At 43.7% G+C, this 23596-nt stretch overlaps 1 protein-coding gene across 1 annotated transcript; it reads right to left on the bottom strand.

Moving 5' to 3' along the window:
• Window positions 1–18811: 18811 nt before the first annotated feature.
• Window positions 18812–19721, bottom strand: LOC150038953 (G0/G1 switch protein 2-like). Its single transcript, XM_090328096.1, has 2 exons — window positions 19542–19721; window positions 18812–19429 (listed from the first exon to the last, which is right to left on the bottom strand). Exon 2 carries the CDS (start codon window positions 19391–19393, stop codon window positions 19115–19117), a length of 279 nt encoding a protein of 92 aa, XP_090184222.1. The 5' UTR covers window positions 19394–19429; window positions 19542–19721; the 3' UTR covers window positions 18812–19114.
• Window positions 19722–23596: the final 3875 nt, after the last annotated feature.

Here is a 23596-nt window from a genome sequence, read left to right as displayed (position 1 = left end):
CCAGGTTGGCTTCAAGCCATGATCACCAGATCTCAGTCTTTTATTCGCCAGGATTACATGTATGCACCACCTGACTCCGGATTCCAGCAAATTCTTTTTCTTGTTAGAGCAAAGAAATGCTAGGTGGGCTTGTTGTAGACTGCACTTCCTGTTGTTCCTCTTTGGTCACGCAATGGTCACCTACATTCTAGAGCGAACTCTTTTGCACACAGCCTAATAGTTTGTGACTATCCAGAGAAAGTGGGTATGTCCAGCAGCAGGTGCATATCAGTGCTCTGCCAGGAACTCTCATTTAATCCTTCTCATCAGAATAAATAAAACCAAATAGCAAAGCGAGAAGCACATGCGTCATGAAGGAGCCAAGGGTCTGTGAAGGACGGGCCAGATTTGGAAGGACAGATAGGAGATGGCAAAAAAAAGTAAGGGGGCCCAGTGTGTGTGTGTGTGTGTGTGTGTGTGTGTGTGTGTGTGTGATTTCCATACATTCGACATTAAATGTAGACCAGGAAAAGAACACCTGTCATTCCCAAGGCAGCTACTGTAGTATTTTTCATGACTGTTCAATGTCTTTGTTTCAGAAACTAATCTTGCTGGGGGTGTAGTAGCTGACCTCAGAGTTAAAGGTAGGTGTTCAAAGGCTCTACCTTGACCCCTTGAGAATGGCTCCAACACATTAAAACTGGAAAGGCTGTCCGTGTTATATCAGAATGTAAACAAAAATATTCTCTTTTTACCACCCTGTCCCTGCTCAGTGTTCTTTAGATCTGATTTTAGGAAGTCATAAATCTGTACCACAGCTGCCTAAATCTGTTCATCTAGACAGAGAGAAGATGATCATGTTATATAATCTTTCGTGTAACAGTTCCTCCTATTCCTCCCCTTCTCCCCATCCCTGTCTGTCCTGAGGGAAGAAGTTAGTTTTATTTGTCAGTCTTTCTGTATGATCCAATAATTCCAATGCACTGATTTACTTTCACTTTCACCTAGTGGGATCTCAGGACTGGATGTCAAAAGTGGATGTGGGATAAACTGTCCTGTTTTCTTGGCAGGAAACAGTCTGTGGCAGGACCACTGATGGGTAGATTCCTGGGATCTCTTTGTGTGGGAGAGCCATGAACCTCACAACCTTGATTTGTTTCCTTGTCCCACTGCCATGGCACGGACCTAGATAAGATTGGAGAGCCCATGTCTGATTATGGAGGAGAGAAAGGCTATACAGTTGCTGAAAAAACTGACTCCTTGGAAAGTTCAGTGAAACACAAGCAGCTTGAGTGAGAGCCCCATACAAGTGGGAAACCACACAAGTGAGAGCTTGCTGCCTTCCTGCACACCCTGCTCGGCCGAGGCCTGTACAGAGCTTTTCCTTAGCTGATCAGCTCAACTTTCAGGAAGCACATTGAAGTGGCATTGACAGCCAGGTGAGTTTTCGCAGGTGCCAATGGCATGAGCCGGAGATGCACACATGCACTTGAGCATTAGGGGTAAATGCTCCAGGCCAATGAGGAAGGAGATGAGGGACACATACCCTTTCTGTTTCCCTCTGGTGGGAAACAGAATTGCCAGATTTAACAAATAGCAATATCAGATATCCAGTTAAATTTGAATCTTAGCTAAACAATGAATACTTTTAAAGGATCTCTCTCCTCTCTTAACTATTGAAAGAGACATATTATACTGAAACATTAGTCATTGTTGATTTGAAAGCCACATTTAACTGGATGTGTTTTACTTGGCAACCTTGGAAATGACATAGGGCTTTGGGAACTCTGAGACATTCTGCCTTAGGTGTGGATAAAATATCATGGATCATGGCCATTAATAAGCCATCTTGTCTACCTGTAATGGAGTCCAGCAGCCTAGCTACAGAAGCCCCCCAAAAGGCTCTCAGTCAGAAAAGAGAAAAGGGGGTGTGGGAGTTTGGCCTAGTGGTTGAGTGCTTGCCTAGTATGCACAAAGACCCGGGTTTGATTCCTCGGTACCACGGAAGTGGTGCTGAGGCTCAAGTGGTAGAGCTCTAGCCTTGAGAAAGTCCAAGGACAGGGCTCATGCCCTGAGCTCAAGACCAGGACTAGTAAAAAAAAATAAAAATTAAAAAAAGGGCTAGGAGTTTGGCCTAGTGATAGAGTGCTTGCCTAGCATGCATGAAGGCCCGGGTTTGATTCCTCCATACCACATACATAGAAAAAAACTGGAAGTGGTGCTGTAGCTTAAGTGGTAGAACTCTAGCCTTGAGAAAAGTCTAAGGGCAGTGCTCAGACCTTGAGTTCAAGTCCCATGACTGGGAAAAAAAAAGAGGGTTACATAACACATGATGGTTGAGTGGAAGATTCATCCACTGATACTTATTTAGTTTATTATTTGCCAGTGGTCAGACACTATAAATGAAAAGGTAAAGGGCATTCTTTTCAGGAGTAGGGGATTACATGGAGAGGGCCATGTATTTGAGTTTTCAGTAGCCATGACTAGATTCTGTCATTCTTCTCACTTATTTCCAGTTAGGAAGTCTCTGAAGTCTGGTGGCTTCTCCATCTTCTTCCCAGAATGCACTTGTCCACTGGTGCTTTGCAGGCCATTCTTGCTCCATGCAGAAAATGCCCCATGTGTATATTGCACTCTTTAGGCTTATTAGTCCAGTCCCCTCCCTCCATTAGCATGGGCTTCCATCCATTCAGGTGTAGCCTTGCATCCAGCTTGAAGCCCCCTAGAACTGTGCCCCACCTAGAGTTTTCTTCCATGTCTTTTCTTTCTTTGCTTGTTTATAACCACCTGGCCCCTGGGTAACCCTTCCCACTCTTCCTACTCCCTTCTCTTGGCTGTGGTCAGTTCATTTTCACTGGGATAGCTTCTTACTTCTTGGACTGCTCTTTGATGTTCTTTGTAGATTGTACTTCCCTTCTTGACTTGGTCCTGATTATTCTATCCTCTTTTTTCCTCTAGGTAATTTTTCTCATCCTCATGCCTTCAGTCCTATTTCTGCACTAAGTCCTTAACAATCTCTCTCTGGGGCAGCATTTTATCCTAGCTTTAGGTAGTATAGCCAACTGTTTACTCAACCCCTCCTTTTGAATATTTCAAATTCAAAATGCCAAACTATTTAATTACTTTATCAGCTTTATTGAAGTACACTTTATACACCAGAAAATTACCTCATTTCAAATGTTCAGTAAGTTTTAATAATTTTACAGAGTTAGGAACTATCACTACCACAATACTATTTCAGTACATTTTTATCATCCCCCAAAGATTCCTCATATCCACTTATACTCATTCTCTAGTCCCATCCCTGGAGCCAGATGATCAAGAATCTTCTTGTTGCTATACATGTGCCTTTTTCTATACATTTCATAATAGTGGGCCCATCATTACACTGTTAGGATTTTTATGCTGCTGGTTCTGGAGCTTAAACTCTGGGCTTTGGCACCATCTCTGAGCTTCTTTTGCTCAAGGGTGGTTCTCTACCATTCGAACCACAGTGCTACTTCTGCCTTTTTATAAATAATTTATTGGAAGTCTCATGGACTTTCCTGCCCTGACTGGCTTTGAACCATGATCCTCAGATCCCAGTCTCCTGAGTAGGTCAGATTACAAGCATGAACCACCAGTGCCCAGCTCATTAGGGTATTTTTTGTTTGATTATTTCACTTAGCATATTTTTGAGATTCTTCCATATAGTGGCATGATGTTGTATTTTATTCTTTTGTTATTGCCAACCCATGTACCATTTTATTACTCTACCGCCTTCTGTTTATGCATTCACTGGTTAGCTGTTATTTGTAATTGCCCTCCTTCTGTGGAATAATGAATAGGGCAGCTATGAACAGTGGCAGGGAAGTCTATGTGGACATATGGTTTTATTCTCTTGGGTTTATATTCAGGAGTAGCATCCTGGGTTTTATGATAAATTCGTATGTAACTGTCAGAACTGCCAAGTTGTTCTCCAGTGATTTCATTTTTATTTGCTATTTCCTAGTGATCTCTATTTCAATGACTATTTCTAACTATCACCCAATGAATAATCTAGAACCTGAGTAGTACTTCTTTATACATCCCTTTCCATGTCTTCATATTCCATTAATCACTCAATCTCATCAGTCTCCCCCGAAGTATCCTTATCCACACTGTGATATACTTCCTCAGACCACCAGTTTTCATCTATGTCACCTGTCCTATGAAGGTCATGAAATACTTAGTATGAACCAGAGACCATATGAAAACATAAACAGTTTATAAAGCAGAAGAACACAATTGTGCTGGCTGCTTGTGGGCCTGTGGCTCACACCTGTAATTCTAGCTATTCTGGAGGCTGAGATCTGAGGATCCCGGTTCAAAGCTAGCTGGGCAGGAAAGTCCATGAGACTGTTATCTCCAATTAACCACCAAAATACTGAAAGTGGTTCTGTGGATCAAAGTGGTAGTGTGCTAGCCTTAATCAAAATGCTCAGGGACAGCCCCCAGGCCCCAGAGTTCAAGACGTGGAAGTTGCTAGTGGCAATCCTTGTGGATTCCAATCTGCCTGTTTCCTTACACTGCAGCTGACTGACTAGTACAATTTTTAGTTTCAAAGGATTCAGTGGTTCTCATTTGTTCCTTGGATGAAGTGTGAAGTTCCTAGTTCAGTTCTGTAAGTTCTTCATGATCTTTAAAGATCTTTTAGCTATACCTATGTGGATGCTACCTTATCTATCTTTCCTGGGCACGATGCTCCCAGAACTGGATGCTTCTCTTTATATGTCACGCATCCCTTTTTCTTCCCATTAGCATCATCTTTCCCACTAGCCATGGCTCTGGGAGGGCTGGCCAATCTTGCTGGCCAGATCCTCTCCTGTTAGCACTGTGCTTGGTACACAGTAGGTGCTCAGTAAGCAACTTATGAGTGCTAGTGAATGAAATGTCTTCAAAATACCTAGATTGTGGGTATCCAGTAGGTATTTAGGCCTAGGTTGGAGAAAGAACTTTGGGAAAATAAACCCACGTAAGTTGAAGTTGAAACCATAGGAGTACCTGATTTGAAGAGAGAGAGAGAGAGAGAGAGAGAGAGAGAGAGAGAGAGAGAGAGAGAGAGAGAGAGAGAGAGAGAGAGAGAGAGAGAGAGAGAGAGAGAGACATGGAGGGAGGGAGGGAGGGAGAGGGAGAGGGAGAGGGGAAGGGGGAGGGAGAGGGAGAGGGGGAGGGAGGGAGGAGTGGGAGGGAAAGAGGGAGGGAGGGAGAGAGACAGAGAGACAGAGACAGAGATAGAGACAGAGAGAGAGGCAGAGAGAGAGGAGAGAGAGAAGGAGAGAGAGGGAGAGAGAGAGCATGCGGAAACTATGTGACAGACCTGCTAGGCTAAGCATCTTTTTCAGCTTGTGGGAAAGATCTCATTATATAAAGTGTGAGAACAGGACCTCTGGAAAGTCATGATTTATGGAGTCCAATTCCAGACAACATGGCACAGGTCTCTGGAAAAGGAGCCTATGACTGACGATGGACCGAGGAAAGAGAGTGTGACTGTTGAACTCTTGGTTTCTGTTTCCAAATCCAGTGTGCTATTTTGGCATCGCTCATTTCCCTCTTTTCACTTTTTGGAAGGCAGATCAATGAGGAATCCCCATCTACCCATAAATCTTGAGGGAGGGTGAGGCAAAGAAGGTGGGGAGTGAAATTCTGTAAGAGCTACCTCCTCAGTTTTGGCCATCGTGTGTGTCTCCCATCTTCCCTTTCTGTCTCACAGCACTGCTTCCCAATATCCACATCCCTTATAAGGCAGAAAAGTCTTTCTCACATCCTAATTTCTTCTTTTCTGTCTGATGGGATCAGGGTTCATTAAGTTTGAGAACTTGGCCATAGCCCTGCACAATGACCTAACAGGGAGCCCAGGGAGTATTTTTGAGTTTAGGATGCTGGAAGTTTTAACAGCTTTTGCCAGGAGAGGGCGCCGTAGGAATGAAGAAGAAGCTCAGACTGCAGAGGTTATGGCCAGAGACCAGGAGATGATTTTTTTTTTTTTACTTGATATGTTTTCAGTAGTCTAGAGGAACTTGTAGGTTAAGATGAAAGAGAAGAGGATAAAGACTTGTAAGACACTGATATATACCTAGAAATTCTCACATAAAATCCATATTACCAGACTCCTGAACCTGACCCTTCTTTCACACTCAGACTTGCTTTAGTTGTAATTCCCAAACCTCACTGACTGCGGAGGGGGGCTAAAGGCAGGTTCTCAGCCTTGGTCAGTGCCTGTGAAGTCACTAAGTCATTAAGGGTGGGTCCCAGCAATCTGTGTTTTCACAAAACCCCTGAGGAAGTGTTTTGGCTATGCCTAATTGTAGTCAGGATTTCAGGCCTTCTGTTAGATCCAGCTGCATTCTTCCTTGTAACATACAGCTAAATTAGTCAAAACTCATGATCAGTTCGCCTTTGATATTTAGTCAGTTTCTTCATCTTCCTCCATCCTCAGGTAATTGCTGGTCACTTTGGCAGTGTTCAGCAAGAATCCTGTTAGGTCAGTTTGGTTGAAATCTCTCCCTCTCTCTTAGTCTTATTCTTAATGTTTCCTTTCAGTAATTTTCCACTTACCATCCACCCTCTTGCAACTTTGCTATAAATTCTTATGTGTCCATGCAATATTACCATCTGAGCTTGGTTTTATTCTGTGGTCTCTCTTGCTCTGTAACAATAATCCTAAATAAAATCAGTTCCATTATAACTACTGTCTATCTCTGTGGATCATATATATATATATATAATATATATATACATATATATATATTTTAAACATTCCTCAGGTGATTCTGAAGTAGCCTGTGGGAAGACCAGAAAACTTCTGTGTTAGGTAGTTAGGTAAATACCTTAGCCAAACCTTGTTTGAGAAGTAAGTAAATAGTTTCAGTCATTAGTATGCTGGCTGGTAGCAGAATGCAACCCTTGGGATACTGCTGTATTATGACTGAGCCATTTAAAAAACCAACTCCTCTGTTGATATAATGTATGCAGAAGATTGTAAAAGCCATAAGATAGCAAAAGGTATAAAATAAATAATAACATTTGCTTTTCTTTTCCCATGCCCTACTCCTACGCAGAGATAATCACTTATTTAAACAATTTGTTTTGTAGCAGGCGAGGTGGCTCAAGTCTGTAATCCTAGCTACTCAGGAGGCTGAGATCTGAGGATCAAGGTTCAAAGCCAGCCTGGGCACAAAAGGACCTGAGACTCTTATCTCTAATTAACCTCTAGAAAAAAGGAAGTAGGGCTTGGCTCTAGGGTAGAATGGTAGCCTTGAGCTGAAGAGCTCTGGGATAACACCCAGGCCTAATTCAAGCCCCATGACCCACCAAAAAAATTGTTTTGCTCAAAAGTTAATTTACTTTTATTATTATTATCTTTGAGTACTTGTACATAGGAGTTGCCATTTAACAAAGCAGTTTATGAATACAATATGTCTTGATCAGTGTCTCCTGGCAATCACTTTTAAACTCTTATCTTTTCCCCAGGAACCAACTCCATATTTGTTAAAAGATATGCTTTTACTATTATTCCTTGGCTTTGCAATTTGAGAAACTTATTTTTTTTGCCAGTCCTGGGGCTTGAACTCAGGGCCTGAGCACTGTTCTTGGGCTTTACTAAGGCTAAGGGCTCTAACACTTTAGCTACAGCATCACTTCTGGCCTTTTTTTTTTCTATGTATGTGGTACTGAAGAATCGAATCTGGGTCTTCATGCCTGCTAGGCAAGCACTCTACCACTAGGCCAAACTCCCAGCCCCATTATTGTTTCTTTTTAAAACTAAGGAGTACCTTCCTTTTCTTCCAGTTTCCTAATCCTAGAGTATCATAGTTTTAATGAAGTCACTATTAATTTCCATTTTTTTTTTGCCAGTCCTGGGGCTTGAACTCAGGGCCTGTGCACTGTCCTTGAGCTTTTTCAAGGCCAGAGCTCTTCTTGAGCCGCAGCACCACTTCTGGTCTTTTCTGTGTATGTGATACCAAGGAATTGAACCCAGGCTTCATGCATGCCAGGTAAGGACTCTACTACCCAGCCCTCACTATCAATATTTTTTTTTATTTTTTTTGAACTCTTTTTTTATTGTAATTAGTAAAAGGGTTACATGATATTTGCCAGATAGAAGGTGCATTAATTCACATACATTGATACCCTTTCATATGTCTTGGTACCCATTACCCTCCCCCCCACCCCCCCTCACTATCAATATTTTTGATGTACTTTTAGCCAAGTGATATAGTTTATCTTGATTGCATTTCTGTTCTGTTTCTCTTGGGACTTAATACTCATCTCTATTTAATTTTGTTGGTTGGGGGCTTGAACTCTGGACTTGGGTGCTGTCCCTGAGCTCTTTAGCTCAAGGCTACAGCCACAGTGCCACTTCTGATTTTCTTGTGGTTAATTGAAGAGTCTCACAGACTTTTTTGCCCAGGTTGGCTTTGAACGGCAATCCTCAGATCTCAGTCTCCTGAGTAGGATTATAAACTTGAGCCACTGCACCTGGCTTCGTTTCTATTTTTATTTATTTGCTTTCTCATTGTTCATGTTCTCCAAACCCTCTGACTAGAGCAATAAATTCAAATAAATGGGTCACATGAACTGGGTAATCTATTAGTTCCTTTTTTATTTGGGGAGAGGGGATATGAGGTGTACTGGATTTTACCTCAAGGTTTTCTGCTTGCTAGGGAAGTGCCCTACCACTTGAACCATACTTCTAGACTTAAAAAAAAAAATCAGGTAGAGTCTTTCCATTTTGCCCAGGGCCAGCCTAAGACTATGCATTTTCTACCTTGCCCCTTCGTATCAGGGTAATTACAGATGTGGGCTAGTACTCTATGCTTTGAATTTTGTTTGTTTGTTTGCTTGTTTGTTTGGTGTGTGTGTGTGTGTGTATTTAGCCATGGGGATTGAACTTTGGGCCTGGGCACTGTTCCTGAGCTCTTCAGCTCAGGGCTTTGAGCCACAGTGCCACTTCCAGTTTTCTGGTGGTTCATTGGATACAAGAGTGAATGGACCTTCCTCCCAGGGCTGGCTCTGAACCACCATCTTCAGATCTCAGCCTCCTGATAGTTAGGATTATATACATGAGCTGCCAGTGCCCCACTTTCTTTCTTTCTTTTTTTTTTTTTTTTTTTTTGCCAGTCCTGGGCTTAAGCTCAGGGCCTGAGCACTGTCCTTGGACTTTCTCAAGGCTAGAGCTCTACCACTTGAGCCTCAGCACCACTTCTGGCTTTTTTCTATGTATGTGGTACCAAGGAATTGAACCCGGGTCCTCGTGCATGCTAGGCAAGCACTCTACCACTAGGCCAAACTCCCGGTCCTTCTTTGCTTGTTTTTGTGAGATAGTGTTAAGTGCTAATTATTTTTGCCTGGACTGACTTTAAACTACCGTTCTCCCATTTCTGCCTCTTCCATAGGTGAAAGTACAGTTATGTCTGATTATCTGTTTCCTTTCCTTTGTTTCCCCTTTTAATTGGAGACAAGCTCTTTTGGAGTTGTCTTGCTTCTTTTCCAACTAAGTGCTGTATAGTCTGTTGCTATGACAATAGCCCTTTACTCTGACCTGGAAACTCCTATTTTTTCTCTAACTTGTACTTCTTTGTGAATAGTGGGGATTTTTTTTTTTGTGAGACTCAGGGTGCAGGAGTATTATTTCACAACTTAAACATCTTTATATGGACATCAGCCTCTCTGACCTTGACACATGTGAAGCAGTGTGGGCAGTTCTTGTTGACCCTGTCTTCTTGTCCTTACTTTACCTTCCCCTTGATTGTTTTTGGCCGGGTAAGGATTTGTAAAATGAAGATTATTTTCTCCCCAGATTGGAAGGCAGTGTGGTATTGCCTTTCATTGTCCAGCTTCCTGTGTTGATACTGGGAAGTCCAAATGCTTTTTGGATTTCTGAGCCTTGGTTTGGGAACTGTTTCCCACACCCCCTTCTCCCCCTAGAACTTTTCGAATTAAAGAAAAATCCTGGGGTTCTACCATGTCTAATAACAATGTACTTTGATGAAAGCCTTTCCTCTTTTTGTTTTTGGAGGAATTATTTCCATTCCTTTTCATTTTCTCAGTGCTGTCTGTTGGGAATTTTTACTAGAAGATATCAAGGGCTTCTTGACTGATCTTTTAAATTTCCTACCTTTTTTTCCCCCGTTTTTTTACATGTTTTTCTTTTTTGTCCTACTTTCTTGGGGAATTCCATAATTTTAATCTTCCAAGGCTTCATTATAATTTTAAAATTTCCAGTTGTATTTTTAGATTAAAGAGCTTTTGTCTTCTTCTCTGCACTTTAAAAAAAGATGGCTTCATGGTCTTAATTTGTGCATGCCCCAGCTTTCCTTATGTCTATGGAGCCAGTGCTATTGCTATGGCTGGTAACGGTTTCTGTGGATTACCTCTGCTGGGTCTTTAATATCAAAGCCTTTCATCCCTCTTGATGTTTGCTTGCTTGCCTTTTTCTTTTTTTCTTGCCAGTCCTGGAACTTCACCTCAGAGCCTCGGCACTGTCCTTGGACACTTTTTGCTCAAGGCTAGTGCTCTATCACTTGAACCACAGTGCCACTTCCAGCTTTTTCTGTGTATGTGGTGCCCAGGAATCAAACCTGGCGCTTTGTCTATGCTAGGCAAACATTCTACCACTAGGTCATGCTCCTGGCCCCCATCCCTTGGCTGCTGGAGAGTTTCATTCTCTGTGTTTGTTAGGTTTTTGTTCTCTTTGGTTGGATTCGTTCTATGGGGATGATTTCTTAATTCTTTTGCCTGCCCTGGCTTGGATAAGGTGGGTGGAGAGGGGTTACAAGCTAAGCTGTTCTTGTTCTGGGAGCTGAGCCAGAAAAAGGGGCTGGAGAATCTCATCTTTCAGTATGAAGGCTTTCTGTCCTGTTTCTAACTCTATACATAACCCCGCTACTATGACTGGTGTCTCTGACTCTGGTATCTCTTTATCAATTTCTCCCTAAAATATAAGTTTTCCTTCCTTGGATGGAAAGGAAGTATGGAAGGCAAGCATGACTTCCTACATTGACTCCCATCTCTCTCATTGTTTTCTGAGTCTTTTAAGGTCCTCATCCCCTGGACTCTTCTGGGGTCCTGGCTTGTTGTCAGTATCCCATCATGAGCGCTGCACTTTAGAGGTCTGAAGCTGGCTAAATCACTTATCACATGTCCATCTACTTTACATCTTCAAAGATGGTGTTGACATTTGTCAGCTGCTATTCTCTAAGTCCCCCATGTTCTCATTTCATCCTGTTTTGTTCTTATTGTCCTTGTGGTTTATAGCATGAGAATTCTTCTACTGTAATCATGTACTTTTTAAGGAAATGTAAATTCATATCTTCTTTCAAAATGCCACATAGAACCTTGGGTAGATTTTTAGGAGGGTTCTCTGGTTTCAAAAAGAGAGTAGGTTCTGATAGTGACATCTTTTGTTTGCTCCTCCCAAGTTACCCAAGAATGAGACTTTACTAAATCATTTGAACGGAAGGAAAAGAGAAAATATTTTCTTGGTTTGCTCACCCAATTTTCATAAACTGCTTTAACCTAATAAAAGATCTGAAACCTTGCAAGGCACTGGAGATAGGAAAACTGAGTGATATATTTGTTTCTGCCTTCAGTATTAGAGTCAGTAGGCCAGAAAGTCAAAGCTGCGTGTAGTGTGACAATATATCAAAGAGGGCGTGTACACAGAGTGCTACTGAAACACAGCCCAGGGTGCCAGGAAAGGCTCTGGGACAAAGATGGCCCTCGAGCTAAGCTTGTTTGTGTTTTTGCTAGTCCTAGGGCTTGAACTCAGGGTCTGGATATTGTCCTTGGTCTTTTTCAAGGCTAGAGCTCTACCATTTGAGCCACAGTACCACTTCTGGCTTTTTCTGTGTATGTGGTACCAAGGAATCAAACCCAGGATTTTATACATGCTAGCACTCTACCACTAGGCTATGCTCCCAGCCCCTAAAGCTAATTTTGGAAGGTTTGAGATTTGTGGAGGTGAAATCAGGGTAAGATATTCAAAACAGAGAGAACTGTATGTGATCAATTAAGGAGTCAAGAAATCCACATGGCATGTCAGAAGAACCTTGAATACATTGAAAGGGCTAGAGCCCTGGATAGGGACTGAATAAGTTTGTAGTTATCCTTTAGTTTTCAATATCCCTTAGTCCAGAGTGTGAGCCTAGGCCTCCTGACAAGGGATCCAGAATGAGCAAGGTATTATTCTCTCTGTGAATCTGAGCAAACTTATTGTGTATAAAATAAGGATAGCCTGGTGCTGGTAGCTCACGCTTATAATCCTAGCTCCTCAGAAGGCTGATATCTGAGGTGGTGATGGTTCAAAGTCAGACAGGGCATGAGACTCTATGAGATTCTTACCTCCAATAAACTACTCCGAAAAAAACTGGAAGTGGCGCTGTGGCACAAGTGGTAGAGTACTATCCTAGAGCACAAAGGTTCAGGGACAGTGCCTAGGTCCAAAGTTCAAGCCCCCGGACCACCAAAAACAAAAACAAACACACAAAAGAATAATACGAAGATGATATAAAAAGATAAGGATCATTGATAAGGATGGAAAATATTCTGGTTCTCTTATGACAAATCTGCCTTAGATCCCTTGCCTACTGCCTAGTTACCTAACAGTTATGAAATAAACTGGAATGGTAGAATCAGAAAGGAAATCTTTCTTGCTGTTTCTGCCAGGTGGAGTTACTTGAACACCTTTTACTCAAATATCCCATACTATCAGCATATGCAGTGTTTGTGCACTCTTGGGAACCTAAGGTACTCTTGTGTAAATTTGGAGTGATTTCTTGAGAGGACCCTGGGTAAGGAGATTGAAATTCAGTCTCCTCTCCACTACTGGACATGACTACGGTTGAGTCCCTCCCCTTGTCTTGGCATCCATTTCCTCACCTGGCAAACAAGAGGAATTAAATTAGATTTGTTCCAGCTCAGAAATTGAATGCAAGGAGATTTTAGCTGTACTGGAATGAGTATTAAGAAAGAGCTAGGATTTGGGGATTTTATTTTCTTACCATACTATAGTGGGGAAGGCAATTCCTTTAACATCTTGGCAAACAAGCAGGAACAAGATTGTTCCATTTTTTTTTTCACTTCTCTCACTCTCCTTTCAGCTTCTGATTAACTCCTACAAATCCCAGAATGAAATTCACAAACACACACCCCAAAACAGAACACACACAAATAGCACAAACCAAACCAAAAACCCACTTCAAATGTATTCTGATACTGTTAAGCTCTACTGGAACATGACTCTTAAAGGGAACATTTGTGAAGACACAGCATCATCCTCTATAGATGTTTTCTGCAGCGTGAGTCTAGCTATTTTAATCCCTTCAAGTGATTGGATCAGTAAACCACAATCCTCTGGGTGATTCTCTCTGCTTGATGGCAAGTGAGGGTTGGAGTAAGTGGTGAGGGTGGGGAATGGAATTTCCTTTTCCTGTCATGGTTTTTCTCATTTGCTGCCCTGGAAAAAAGAAGTGTTTTGGAATTCTCTCTGAACAGACTCTGTTAAGTGTAGAAGGTCAATATCTTGAGCAGCCAGGATGGGCTGGAGTGAAGGGAAAGGTACTAGCACATGAAGAATTTAGATTGACGAATTTAGGCCTCCCATGTGCATGCAACAAGAAAAACTTCTTGTGGTAAAAACGAACCATCCCCTGAACTCTAGGTTTCAATGTTAATAATATTAAATTGGCCAATAATTCAATATAACATGCAGATATCAGCCCTTATAGCAGTTCCCAAGATACAGCATAGTGTTTCTGTCTGTCATCAGTTTAAAGCCAATGCTAAAAATTAAAACAGCAGCAACAACCAGAAACCCACTTATGACCTGCAATCATTTTTATGATTCCAAAAGAATTTTGGACTTGCAGAATTTCTTTTTACACTAACTTTGCAACATTTTTGCTCCAACTTAACTTTCTGTCCCCAGACAGACGCCTGGTTCCATCTGTATCTTATCATATCTTTCCTCCTACATAGTTGAAAGCTCATTGGGCATTCTTTTTTTTTTTTAAAATCAGAATTTGACATTGAAATTTCTTTTCATCCTATCTGCCCTGTTTTATCTCAATAGGATCATTTTTGAAATAGTAATTCTTTTTGACCTATGTTCTACACCCAATGAATGATGATACTATAATATAGAATATCGTTTTGAGAAGTCTTACCTTGAGCTTCCAAACAGATTTGACTTCTTTTTTATTGATCTCCTTTTCCCTTTTGCTCCTCTTCTCTCTTTCCCTCCTCTGCTTTTCCTTCTATTTCATCTCTCTCTTTTCCTTTGTAGGGTTTCCCACTCTTTGGGGAGAGGCAGGATTTCCTGCTCCGAACTTGGTTGGTTTCTGGGAGGAGTCAGAAGACCTGATTTGGGACTGAAACCAGCTGGTCTGCCACCTGATACAAGTAGGTGAAACCCAGGCCAGGGAAGAAGGTCCTTATGCTAGGACCCAGCTGGCAGCCAGGAGGTGCCTATGGAGAAAACCCAAGGGGAAACCAATGTGGGCCGGTCTTGGGCATCAGTCATCAGGCCTGCCCGAACGACAGAGGTCTCCCATATAGCTCAGGATGGGAATACTTAGAAGTTGTCCTGGTTGCCCCGGGAGACTAAGTCATTACTATTGTTAGCTCTAAACATGGAGGGGAGTGTACCAAGTGGAGACCTTGTCCCACACTTAGCAGGTGTGCACTCTGATGCTTGGCATTGCCTCAAAAGAAGTTACTGAAACAAGAACTGGGTTTGAGCAGTATGTTCTTCCCTACAAGGAGAGACTCTTAGAAATCCAGCGAGTTCTAGGATGCCTATATGTCTACAGGTTTTCCAGTTATGAACTGGTCAGGGAAACATTTGCATGACTCTGAAATCCTGTGGCAGTCACGGCAGCAAGGGAATGGAGTGGATGGTGGTGATGGAGGGGTAAGGGTCTGCAGTGGGACCCATAAATGGTTGCAATTCATCCTGATTTACATCAATTGATGGAGGATCCTATTCCATCCAGAGGTTTGAGTTATTCTAGACTAAGGAACTGGCTATAGTATATGTATATACTCTCACACTTTCTGTATGTATCTATGTGTATAAGTAAGTATACAGTCACTTTCTTCGTTTATATTCAGCACATATATAACAAGCATCTACTCTGTCCTAGGCCAGTCAGAGCTGGGGCGAGAGTTGTAAAGGCTGTAGCTGCATCATGATGGTGTGTCAAATCAATGTAGCTGTCTTATATAGGCATTCTTGAGGTTTGAAGTTGTAACTTTAAGGGAAAGCTTGGAATTAGATGTTTGGTAGTTATCTATTTCTTAGCACTTATGGGGTATTAGTTCTTTCAATGATCCTTCTTCTAGCAATATCTACAACAGTCCCTAACAATATACTCCTAAGCAAATTCAGATGGCTCTGTCCTAGCTTTTTCATGTTTTATCCTAAGGGATTGCAGTGTATAACAAAAGACCTCTGGTCTTCTTTTTTATTGAACATTCCACTTCCATTAATAAGGCATTATGGGGCTACAGGCATGGCTCAGGCTGTAGAGCACCAGCCAATGAGAGAACAGATAACAAGTTGGAGTCCTGTTCTTGGGGGAAAAAAAAAGCCAGAAATAAGGAATTAATTTGGTTTTAGCAGTTTGATCATAAGCCCTTGTTGGTATTCATTGAATTTATAATCAATCATTGAAAATACGTAAGTATTGCTTTAAGTTTTTTTTCCCCACTCAAGGCTATCATTCTGCCACTTGAGCCATACTACTTTCAGCTTTTTGCTGGTTAACTGGAGAGAAGAGTCTCATGGACATTTTGTCCCCTGAGCTGGTTTTGAACCATACTCCTCAGATCTCAGTCCCCTAGTAGCTAGGATTACAGTCACATGTCAACAGCACCCAGAGCTTAGTGGATGTTTTAGACCTGAATTGTGTGCTACATTTTCTTCCTTATCCAGTGTCCATCCATTTGCATCAGTGCACAACGCAGCTCCTAAATGATTCTCAATTGTTACTCTGTTATCTCAGTTCTGTATCTCTAACAGAAATGGTATGTATATCATGTGCCAACCTCTCCTCTCTTACTGATAAGATTACCAAGTAGAACAATTTTTGTTCCTGTGTTGGCAGAGGGATTATGCTTGACTACAACTCTTCATTATTGCATGAGACTATCTCAAAATCATGATTCTGAAACTATTAGGCACACATTTTCCTTATTTTCTTGTGAGTTTCTCAACCTCAGCCCTGTTGACATTTTGGGCCAGAGAATTTGTTGTTGTGGGGGACGTTTTTGGTACAATGTAAGAGGTTTAATAGCGTCCCTGGCTTTTACCTGCTAGGCACCAAGAGTAGTGCCCCTTCTCCCACTGGACAACTGGCAATGTCTCCAGACATTGTTGGATGTTTCCATCGATACAAAACTGCTTTCTCTTTTGTGTAAACTACTGTTCTAGTGTTAAAAATGGATTGGGGCCAGGAGTTTGGCCTAGTGGTAGAATGCTTGTCTAGCATGCATGAAGACCCGGGTTTGAATCCTTGGTATCACAACATAGAAAAAGCCAGAAGTGGTGCTGTGGCTCAACTGGTAGAGCTCTAGCCTTGAGAAAGCCCAAGGACAGTGCCAAGGCCCTGAGTTCATACCCTGGTTTGGAATCAGCCTGAGCAAGGAAGTCTGTGAGACTCTTAATCACAGAAAAAGCCAGAAATAGTGCTGTAGCTCAAGTGGTAGAGTGCTAGCCTTGAACCAAAGGAGCTTATGGATAGTGCCCATAAGTTTTGTGCCCATAAGTTCAAGGCTCAGAGTTCAAGGCTCAGGACCAGCAAAATAAATAAATAAAGTGTATATACAAAGAATTCAGAGAGGTTAGAACAAAAATTATATAAGCATAATCAGTAGATTTAGGCATCTGTATTTTTATATATAGGCAAACCCTCAGATATAGGCAATATCTTTTATACCCAAACCCAGAACATGTAACTTGATAGTTTGACGGTAGAAAGAATATTTACAATCCTCCCTCTCCTGGTAGTTTCAGACGATACAAAGATCATAGGTGAGAAGGCATTGAGGAGGAAGAGTAATGTTAAAAAAGTAAAGGAAAGAAGAAGCAGGCACAGCAGCTCATGCCTCGAATCCTGGCTATTCAGAGATTGGGAGTATATGGATTTAACATCAACCCTAGGACAAAAAAATTAGCAAAACCTCATCTCAACCAACCACTGGGCTTGGTGCCTCATGAGTGTAAAAAGGAGGATCTTGGTCTAGTGAAACCTTATTCCGAAAATAAATGAAGCAAAAGGGATTGGGGGCTCAAGTACCTGTGTACGAAGGTCCTGAGTCCAAAATCCCAGTACTGCCAGGATGGAAGCAGGTCATGGAGGCACCAAGCAACATGGTAGTTGAGTGTCAGGTTCTTATGGAGGAACACTAGTATGAAAGTATGGAAGACAGGCTGTCTGGAAGTGGCCTGGTTTGGAGTGAACATGCTTCCCAGAGTAGTAGATGGTTTGAATTGGTGAGAGATGGTCATATGAGGCTCAAAAGGGCAGAGGAGTAATTAACATTATATGAGTAATTAACATTATAATGAACATTATAGAGGTGTTTGGGAAAGCAAACTGGAAGGATACAGTGCAATAAGCTCCTAGAGTCCATTTTGGATATTTACGATTAGATATTGCCTTAACAGAGCCAAAGTTCCCTTGTTGGAAACAGTAAGAACAGGGGAGTTTTCTTTAAAACTCCAAATACATTTATTTTCCTTCCTTAACCATATTCCTATTGCTCTTTCCTTTGGGGTGATAAGGGAGAGCTGATCAGTTAGGAATGCTGGGTAGATAGGAGCTAGAGGGGATTAATGAAAGGTCCACGTCTCCATGTGTGTAGGGTAGCTTACGTGAAAGAGCCTGACCAGTGACAGTGACATGAACCACTATTAGGCCTGGCCACAGCTGCTAATGATAAGGTTTTAGCCCATGGTTAATGTAGGTGATATTAAAAAGTCTGGGGGTGGGGGCTGGGAGTTTGGCCTAGTGGTAGATTGCTTGACTATCATGCATGAAGACCCGGGTTCAATTCCTTGGTACTACATACATAGAAAAAGAGCCGGAAATGGTGCTGAGTGAGGCTCATGTGGTAGAGCTCTAGCCTTGAGAAAGCCCAAGGGCAGTGCTCAGGCTCTGAGCTCAAGCCCAGGACTGGCAAAAAAAAAGTCTGGGGGGGATTGTAAGCAGGCCATGCCTGTCACCCCTATCTGCCTATTGGCTGAGTCTATAAAGCAACTGAATTAGGTTTTACCACAGAAAAAAACTCTGTCCCTGGAGGAAAAGGACCCACACCAGTGATGCCAGTCTTTTCTTGTTTTGGTTCAGAACTCGTAGAATCTGAGTTTCTTGAGACTGAGGGCGATGAATGGCTTGGGGGAGGATAGGGATGGTTTCAGCTAGACTGTCAGGTTAGGCATGCCTCTTAACCCACCAGGTAGTTTTTGTTCTCTTTACCCTTTCTCTCATTAAAATATAGTTAAGAAGGAGATAGAGTTGAATAAAATGTAGTTTAAGAAGGAAAAGTTTGGGCAGTCATGGAGACCTGTACACACAGGGTCAAATATTGACTGCTTCCTCCTCCTTGAATCTTCAGGGAAAAGCTGTGTGTGCGCGTGGCAGTGCCTGAGTCTGCAGGTGTGAAGCTGTTCCCCCGCGTCCAGGCCCCAGCCACACACCCGCCCTGTGCCAGGCATGAGAGTAGGAGATAACGTACAGAACATTTTGGCTTTTGTTTTGTTCTTTTTAATTTCAAAATGCAAAATGGTGATCGTAGTAACAACAACAACAACAGTCATAATAACAGTATAAAAAAGGCATTTCTCTTTCCTCCCCAGTGCAAAAAAAAACAAAACAAAAAAACCAACCCCAAACCCTCGACTCTCAGATAGCTTCAGGAAAGGTACAGTTTGACTTCATCGTCACAGCACATTGCTGCACGGCAGCAAAAAGTCAGTGGCACCCCGCGCTGGGGGGAATCTTCGCGGCGGGTCCGTTGTGGACGTGGGTAGCCGGCTTCTTCTCAAGGCCGCCGGCTCCCTCCTCCTCCTCCTCCTCCTCCTCGCCCTGGCCTTCCCTGGCTCCCCGGGTTCCTAGGAGGCGTGCTGCCGGTCCGCGCGGCTGCAGGGCTGGGCCCCGGGCTGCTGCTTCCGGGCCCTCCCCAGCGGGGCCCGCGGCGGGCGCAGGGCGCACGGCGCGTCCCGCGCGCGCCTGGCGGCGGCGAAGGAGCCGCACACCGTCTCCACCAGGCCCAGCACCACGCCGACCAGGGCCAGCACGCTGCCCAGCACGTACAGCCTCACCAGCCTGCCTCCGGGCTTCTGCGCCAGCATCTCCTTGGCCAGGGGCAGCAGCTCCTGCACGGTTTCCATCGCAGCAGCAGCGCGGGGCCGGACCTGCGGGGAGGGCTGGGAGGGAGCCCAGCCGGCCAGGGGCGCCTTTAGTCCCGGTGGCTTCTGTCTCCCGGTTCCCCCCGACCCCGGGCAGCACCCCCGACTCCACACCCGGGCTGGGGCTCACCTCAAGTGACAGCCTGGGCTGGAGCCGGGTCAGTCTGTGCGTCCCTCTGTCTGTTCGCCTCTTCCTCCTCCACCTTCTCCTCCTCCTCCTCCTCCTCCCTACAGCCCTTCCAGGTGGAGACACGGCTTCCCCGGGGGCCACTTATATCTTTTGCGGGAGACCCGCCTCCCCGGCCCGGCTAGGGCAGGCCTGCGCCTGCGGGAGCCAGAGAAGGGAGGGGGGTGGAGTGGGGGGAAGACGAGGAGGAAGAGAGGAGGGCGGCACGGGGGGGGGGGGGGGGACTGGAGCAGGCAGGGGCCTGGCAGGAGGGAGGTGTCCACGAGCTGCACACGCCCCGGCGGGGTGGGTGAGACCCTGGACAGGCCTGCACTGCCCTGATGTGGAAGGCAGGGCCCGGCAAAGCCCCAGCCTCGGCAGGCCCCAGGCCCAGCGGGCGTCCACCGCCCCAGCTCTTGCTTAGTGCCTTCCTACATGGTACACACCTCCTTTAGTGTGTGCAGGGACAACCTGAGAAGCGCCCATTGTGGGGAAATCTGGAGATTCTAAAAGATAGAACTTTTCTTTTGCTTCAGTGTGTGTGTGTGTGTGTGTGTGTGTGTGTGTGTGTGTGTGTGTGTGCGCGCGCAAGGGCATGGGCAGGATCCCAGAAACGAACAGAACAACAGAACAGATACTCCATGTGTAGAACAGGTCACCTCCACGCAGTGCATGCACAGTGTTCTCACACACTTTCTTGCCTGATGGCTTTTATTCAAAGGTTGCATACAATGCTAGAGTACATACATCATTGAACAGAAAACTGCTCATTGAGGGTGTTCTTTTATGTATAGAGGTGTGTTTGTGTGTGTGTGTGTGTGTGTGTGTGTGTGTGTGTGTGTGTGTGTGAGAGAGAGAGAGAGAGAGAGAGAGAGAGAGAGAGAGAGAGAGAGAGAGAGAGAGAGAGAGAGACTGGTTTTGAACCTGCACAGTGTTTCTATATGTACTTCCATGTATCAGGGAACAGCTGTATATCCCAAATTTTTCCCACTTTCACTTGACAAGTGAACCTTGAGGCTGGGGGATGCAAGCATGGAATGGACCTCTTGGTTAAAAAAACAAACAAACAAAAAACGATCTGCTTGTTCAGAATGAAATATTTCATGTTCTCTTCAATAATTCTCTGGCACTCCCTTGAGCCTGTGGGTACAATTCCCCTGTACTGGTTTAGCTGTCTAATCAATGACAGGAGAGGTGTGGTAGAGAGTTTGGGTAAGAAGCCAAGGTTAAAAAAAAAAAAGACCAAAGAAGGCAAGAAAGGAGCAGAAGCTGGATTTAGATATAGGGTTAACTTGGATGAGGATTAAGCACAATCCTCTGGTTGGATGGTTGAGGGGTCTGAGGTGGGACGTGGGAGGGGAGATCTAATTTAGTTTTGATTATGAATATACCTGAGTTAGTAAAGTGGAGGCAGAGAGGGAGGCAAACAGGCCAAAGGGCTTTAAGCAGGAAAAGGGGAAGAGCGGGGGGAGGAAATCAAACTGGCCAGAAAATTGCAAAGGTCACTGATGCTATCTTACAACAGCCTTCCAAGTCATTCTGGCTGAGTCCTGTAGTCACAGTGAAACAGTCTCTCTTGGGGGTCTGAGGTTGCTTCCTAGGCAATGCAGTTAATAAAAGCAAGTAAGTTCTAGCCACAAGTACTATCCTTTGCCTCTGCTATGAGAAGTTCAGGTAAGGGTTTGTGGGTGGAGAATGAGATTATTCTTGGAGCACTGTATCCTCAGTGTATTATTCTTTGAACCTTGTCAGGCAGGGAAGTTCTATAACAAGGGTCCAAGCCAAGTTTCATTTCAGTCTTGGCATTTTCTTTGAATCTTCCATATAGTTTTTAAGTGCTCCCTAATAATTGGCAGAAAGTGATTTGTGAGCTTTCCCAGTACCCATGAGTATCCCAAACAAGGTGGCAGGCATCTGGAGACTATGCATGTGATCTTGATGACTTGGTGTATGTTCCACAGGTGAGTCAGCCGACTCTGAACCCAAAACTCCAAAATTGACAGAGCAGCACTAAGCATTTCCTGTGTTGAGGTTACTCAAAAGACGCAACCCACGAGTACATCCTCCGTGGTCAACAGGCCGGAAAGCGTGGAGGTTCCCCTTTCCTGCTGATTTCCCAAGTTATGGCACACCTAACATGAGCGCCTTGCTTCACTTCTTTGATACTCTGACTTTTACCCCAAGGTTCCCCCAGTTTGCGTCAAGGGCTAGGCAGAGGGGAAGGCATGCAGCATGGGTTGAGGTCACTAGTAACTGGTGCAGGTGGTAGTTAGGGCAGGGCAGGAGGTCATGGGACTTGCAGGCGAAGGAGCACAGTGACAGTTCATGCACAACTCCGTGGTCTGGATGGGGAAAAACATCTGAGTTCCTAGGTGGGAGATGGAGGGGCCAGGAAGTGTTTGAGAATAACAGGTACTTTGGCTGAGGTGACTTTACTTTTAGAGAAGTAAAGCAGTTTATTGCCTGGTCAGGCACTGGTTATATAGCCAAAGGAAGGTCAGAATAAGCTATGAATCTGTCTGTCTGTCTATTTTTTGCCAGTCCTAGTCCTAGGGCTTGAACTCAGGGCTTGGACACTGTCCCTGAGCCGCTTTTGCTCAGGGCTAGCACTCTACCACTTGAGCCAAGCTCCACTTTCAGCTTTTTCTGTGTATATAGTATTAAAGAATCAAACCCAGGGCTTCATGCGTGGTAGGTAAGCACTTTACCACTAAACCACATTCCCAGCTCAACAATCCATCTATTTTACTCAGGATTGAGGTTTTATTTTTGTTTTAAGATGCAGGCAATTTTGAGAAGAATGGGGCTATTAGTTACCCTACACACATTAGTCCATATGCTATTGCTAATCACATAATACTATGTATTAGGTAAGTTAAAAGGCAAGAGATTTTATTTTGGTTTCTGGTTCTGGAGGTACAAGGGCAAATGACCATATCTGCTGATGTACTTGCTGGTGAATTTTCAGTAAGATTAAAGAAGCAAGAGACAGGGGTATATTGATATATGTGCCTGTGTGCGTTCCTTCTCCTCCTCCTCCTTCTCCTCCCTCTCCTCTTCCTTCTCCCCCTCCTCCTCCTCTTCCTCTTCCTCCTCCTCGTCTTCCTCCTCTTCCTCTTTTTCCTCCTCCTCCCTCCTCCTCCTGACACCAGGGTTCAATCATGAGGCTCACCATGATGACTCTATTTAATTCTAATCACCTCCCAAAGGTCCTACCTCTAAACACCATACTTAGATTAAATTAGCACATTTAATACTTCATAATGCGTATTAAATTCCAACCATATCCAAACCATAGCACTGCAAGGTCTATTCAGCATTCAATTCTTGTCCTTTCTAAGAACTGGAAAGGCCAGTTTAAAATTCATTTCCAAATCCCTCTCTTCTACACATTAAAACACAACCATCTGTTAAAGGAGGGAAAAAAATCACACTAGAGGGACATATGGTTCAAGGGATGAATAAATGCTAAAGAACAGGAGACGTGCCTAAAACTGTGCCAGATATTGAGGAGATGGGACATAAATGCACTTCTATTATTTATTTATTTACTTTCTTACCACCACTACTACTACTACTAACCAACCACTTGGTACTTGTACATCACTGTCCAATTCTGGGATTCTAGAACACTGAAGGGAATGGAGCAGTCATCACTGGAGACTATACAGTTACGTGTGTGTTTTGTTCTTTGCTTATTTTTTTTTCTTTTTGAGTCTCTGAGTTAGTGATTTAATGAGTTTTAAAGAGAGGCCTTTTTATGACTCTAGTATCAAGGGGTGATTTAATTTTCTGTTCAGTACAGGGGAGTGAACTCATGGCCCGGCACCTGCTCTACTGCTGAACTGCAGCCCCATCCCTCAACAGAAGGTTTTAAGGTGCATATCTAGTCTTTACCTCCTCTGGTCTTGTAAAGTAGGGATTGAAAGTTTAGCTCCCCCACCTTTTTTTTTTTTTCTTGTTGGTCATGGGACTTGAACTCTGGGCCTGGGTGCTGTTCCTGAGCTCTTCAGCTCAAG

Source organism: Megascapheus bottae, unplaced genomic scaffold (assembly GCF_031878675.1).
Source record: "Megascapheus bottae isolate mThoBot1 unplaced genomic scaffold, mThoBot2.hap1 H_1, whole genome shotgun sequence".
Classification (NCBI taxonomy): Eukaryota; Metazoa; Chordata; class Mammalia; order Rodentia; family Geomyidae; genus Megascapheus; species Megascapheus bottae.
The sequence above is the reverse complement of the archived record's forward strand: the minus strand, read 5'-3'. Positions and strand labels throughout refer to the sequence as shown.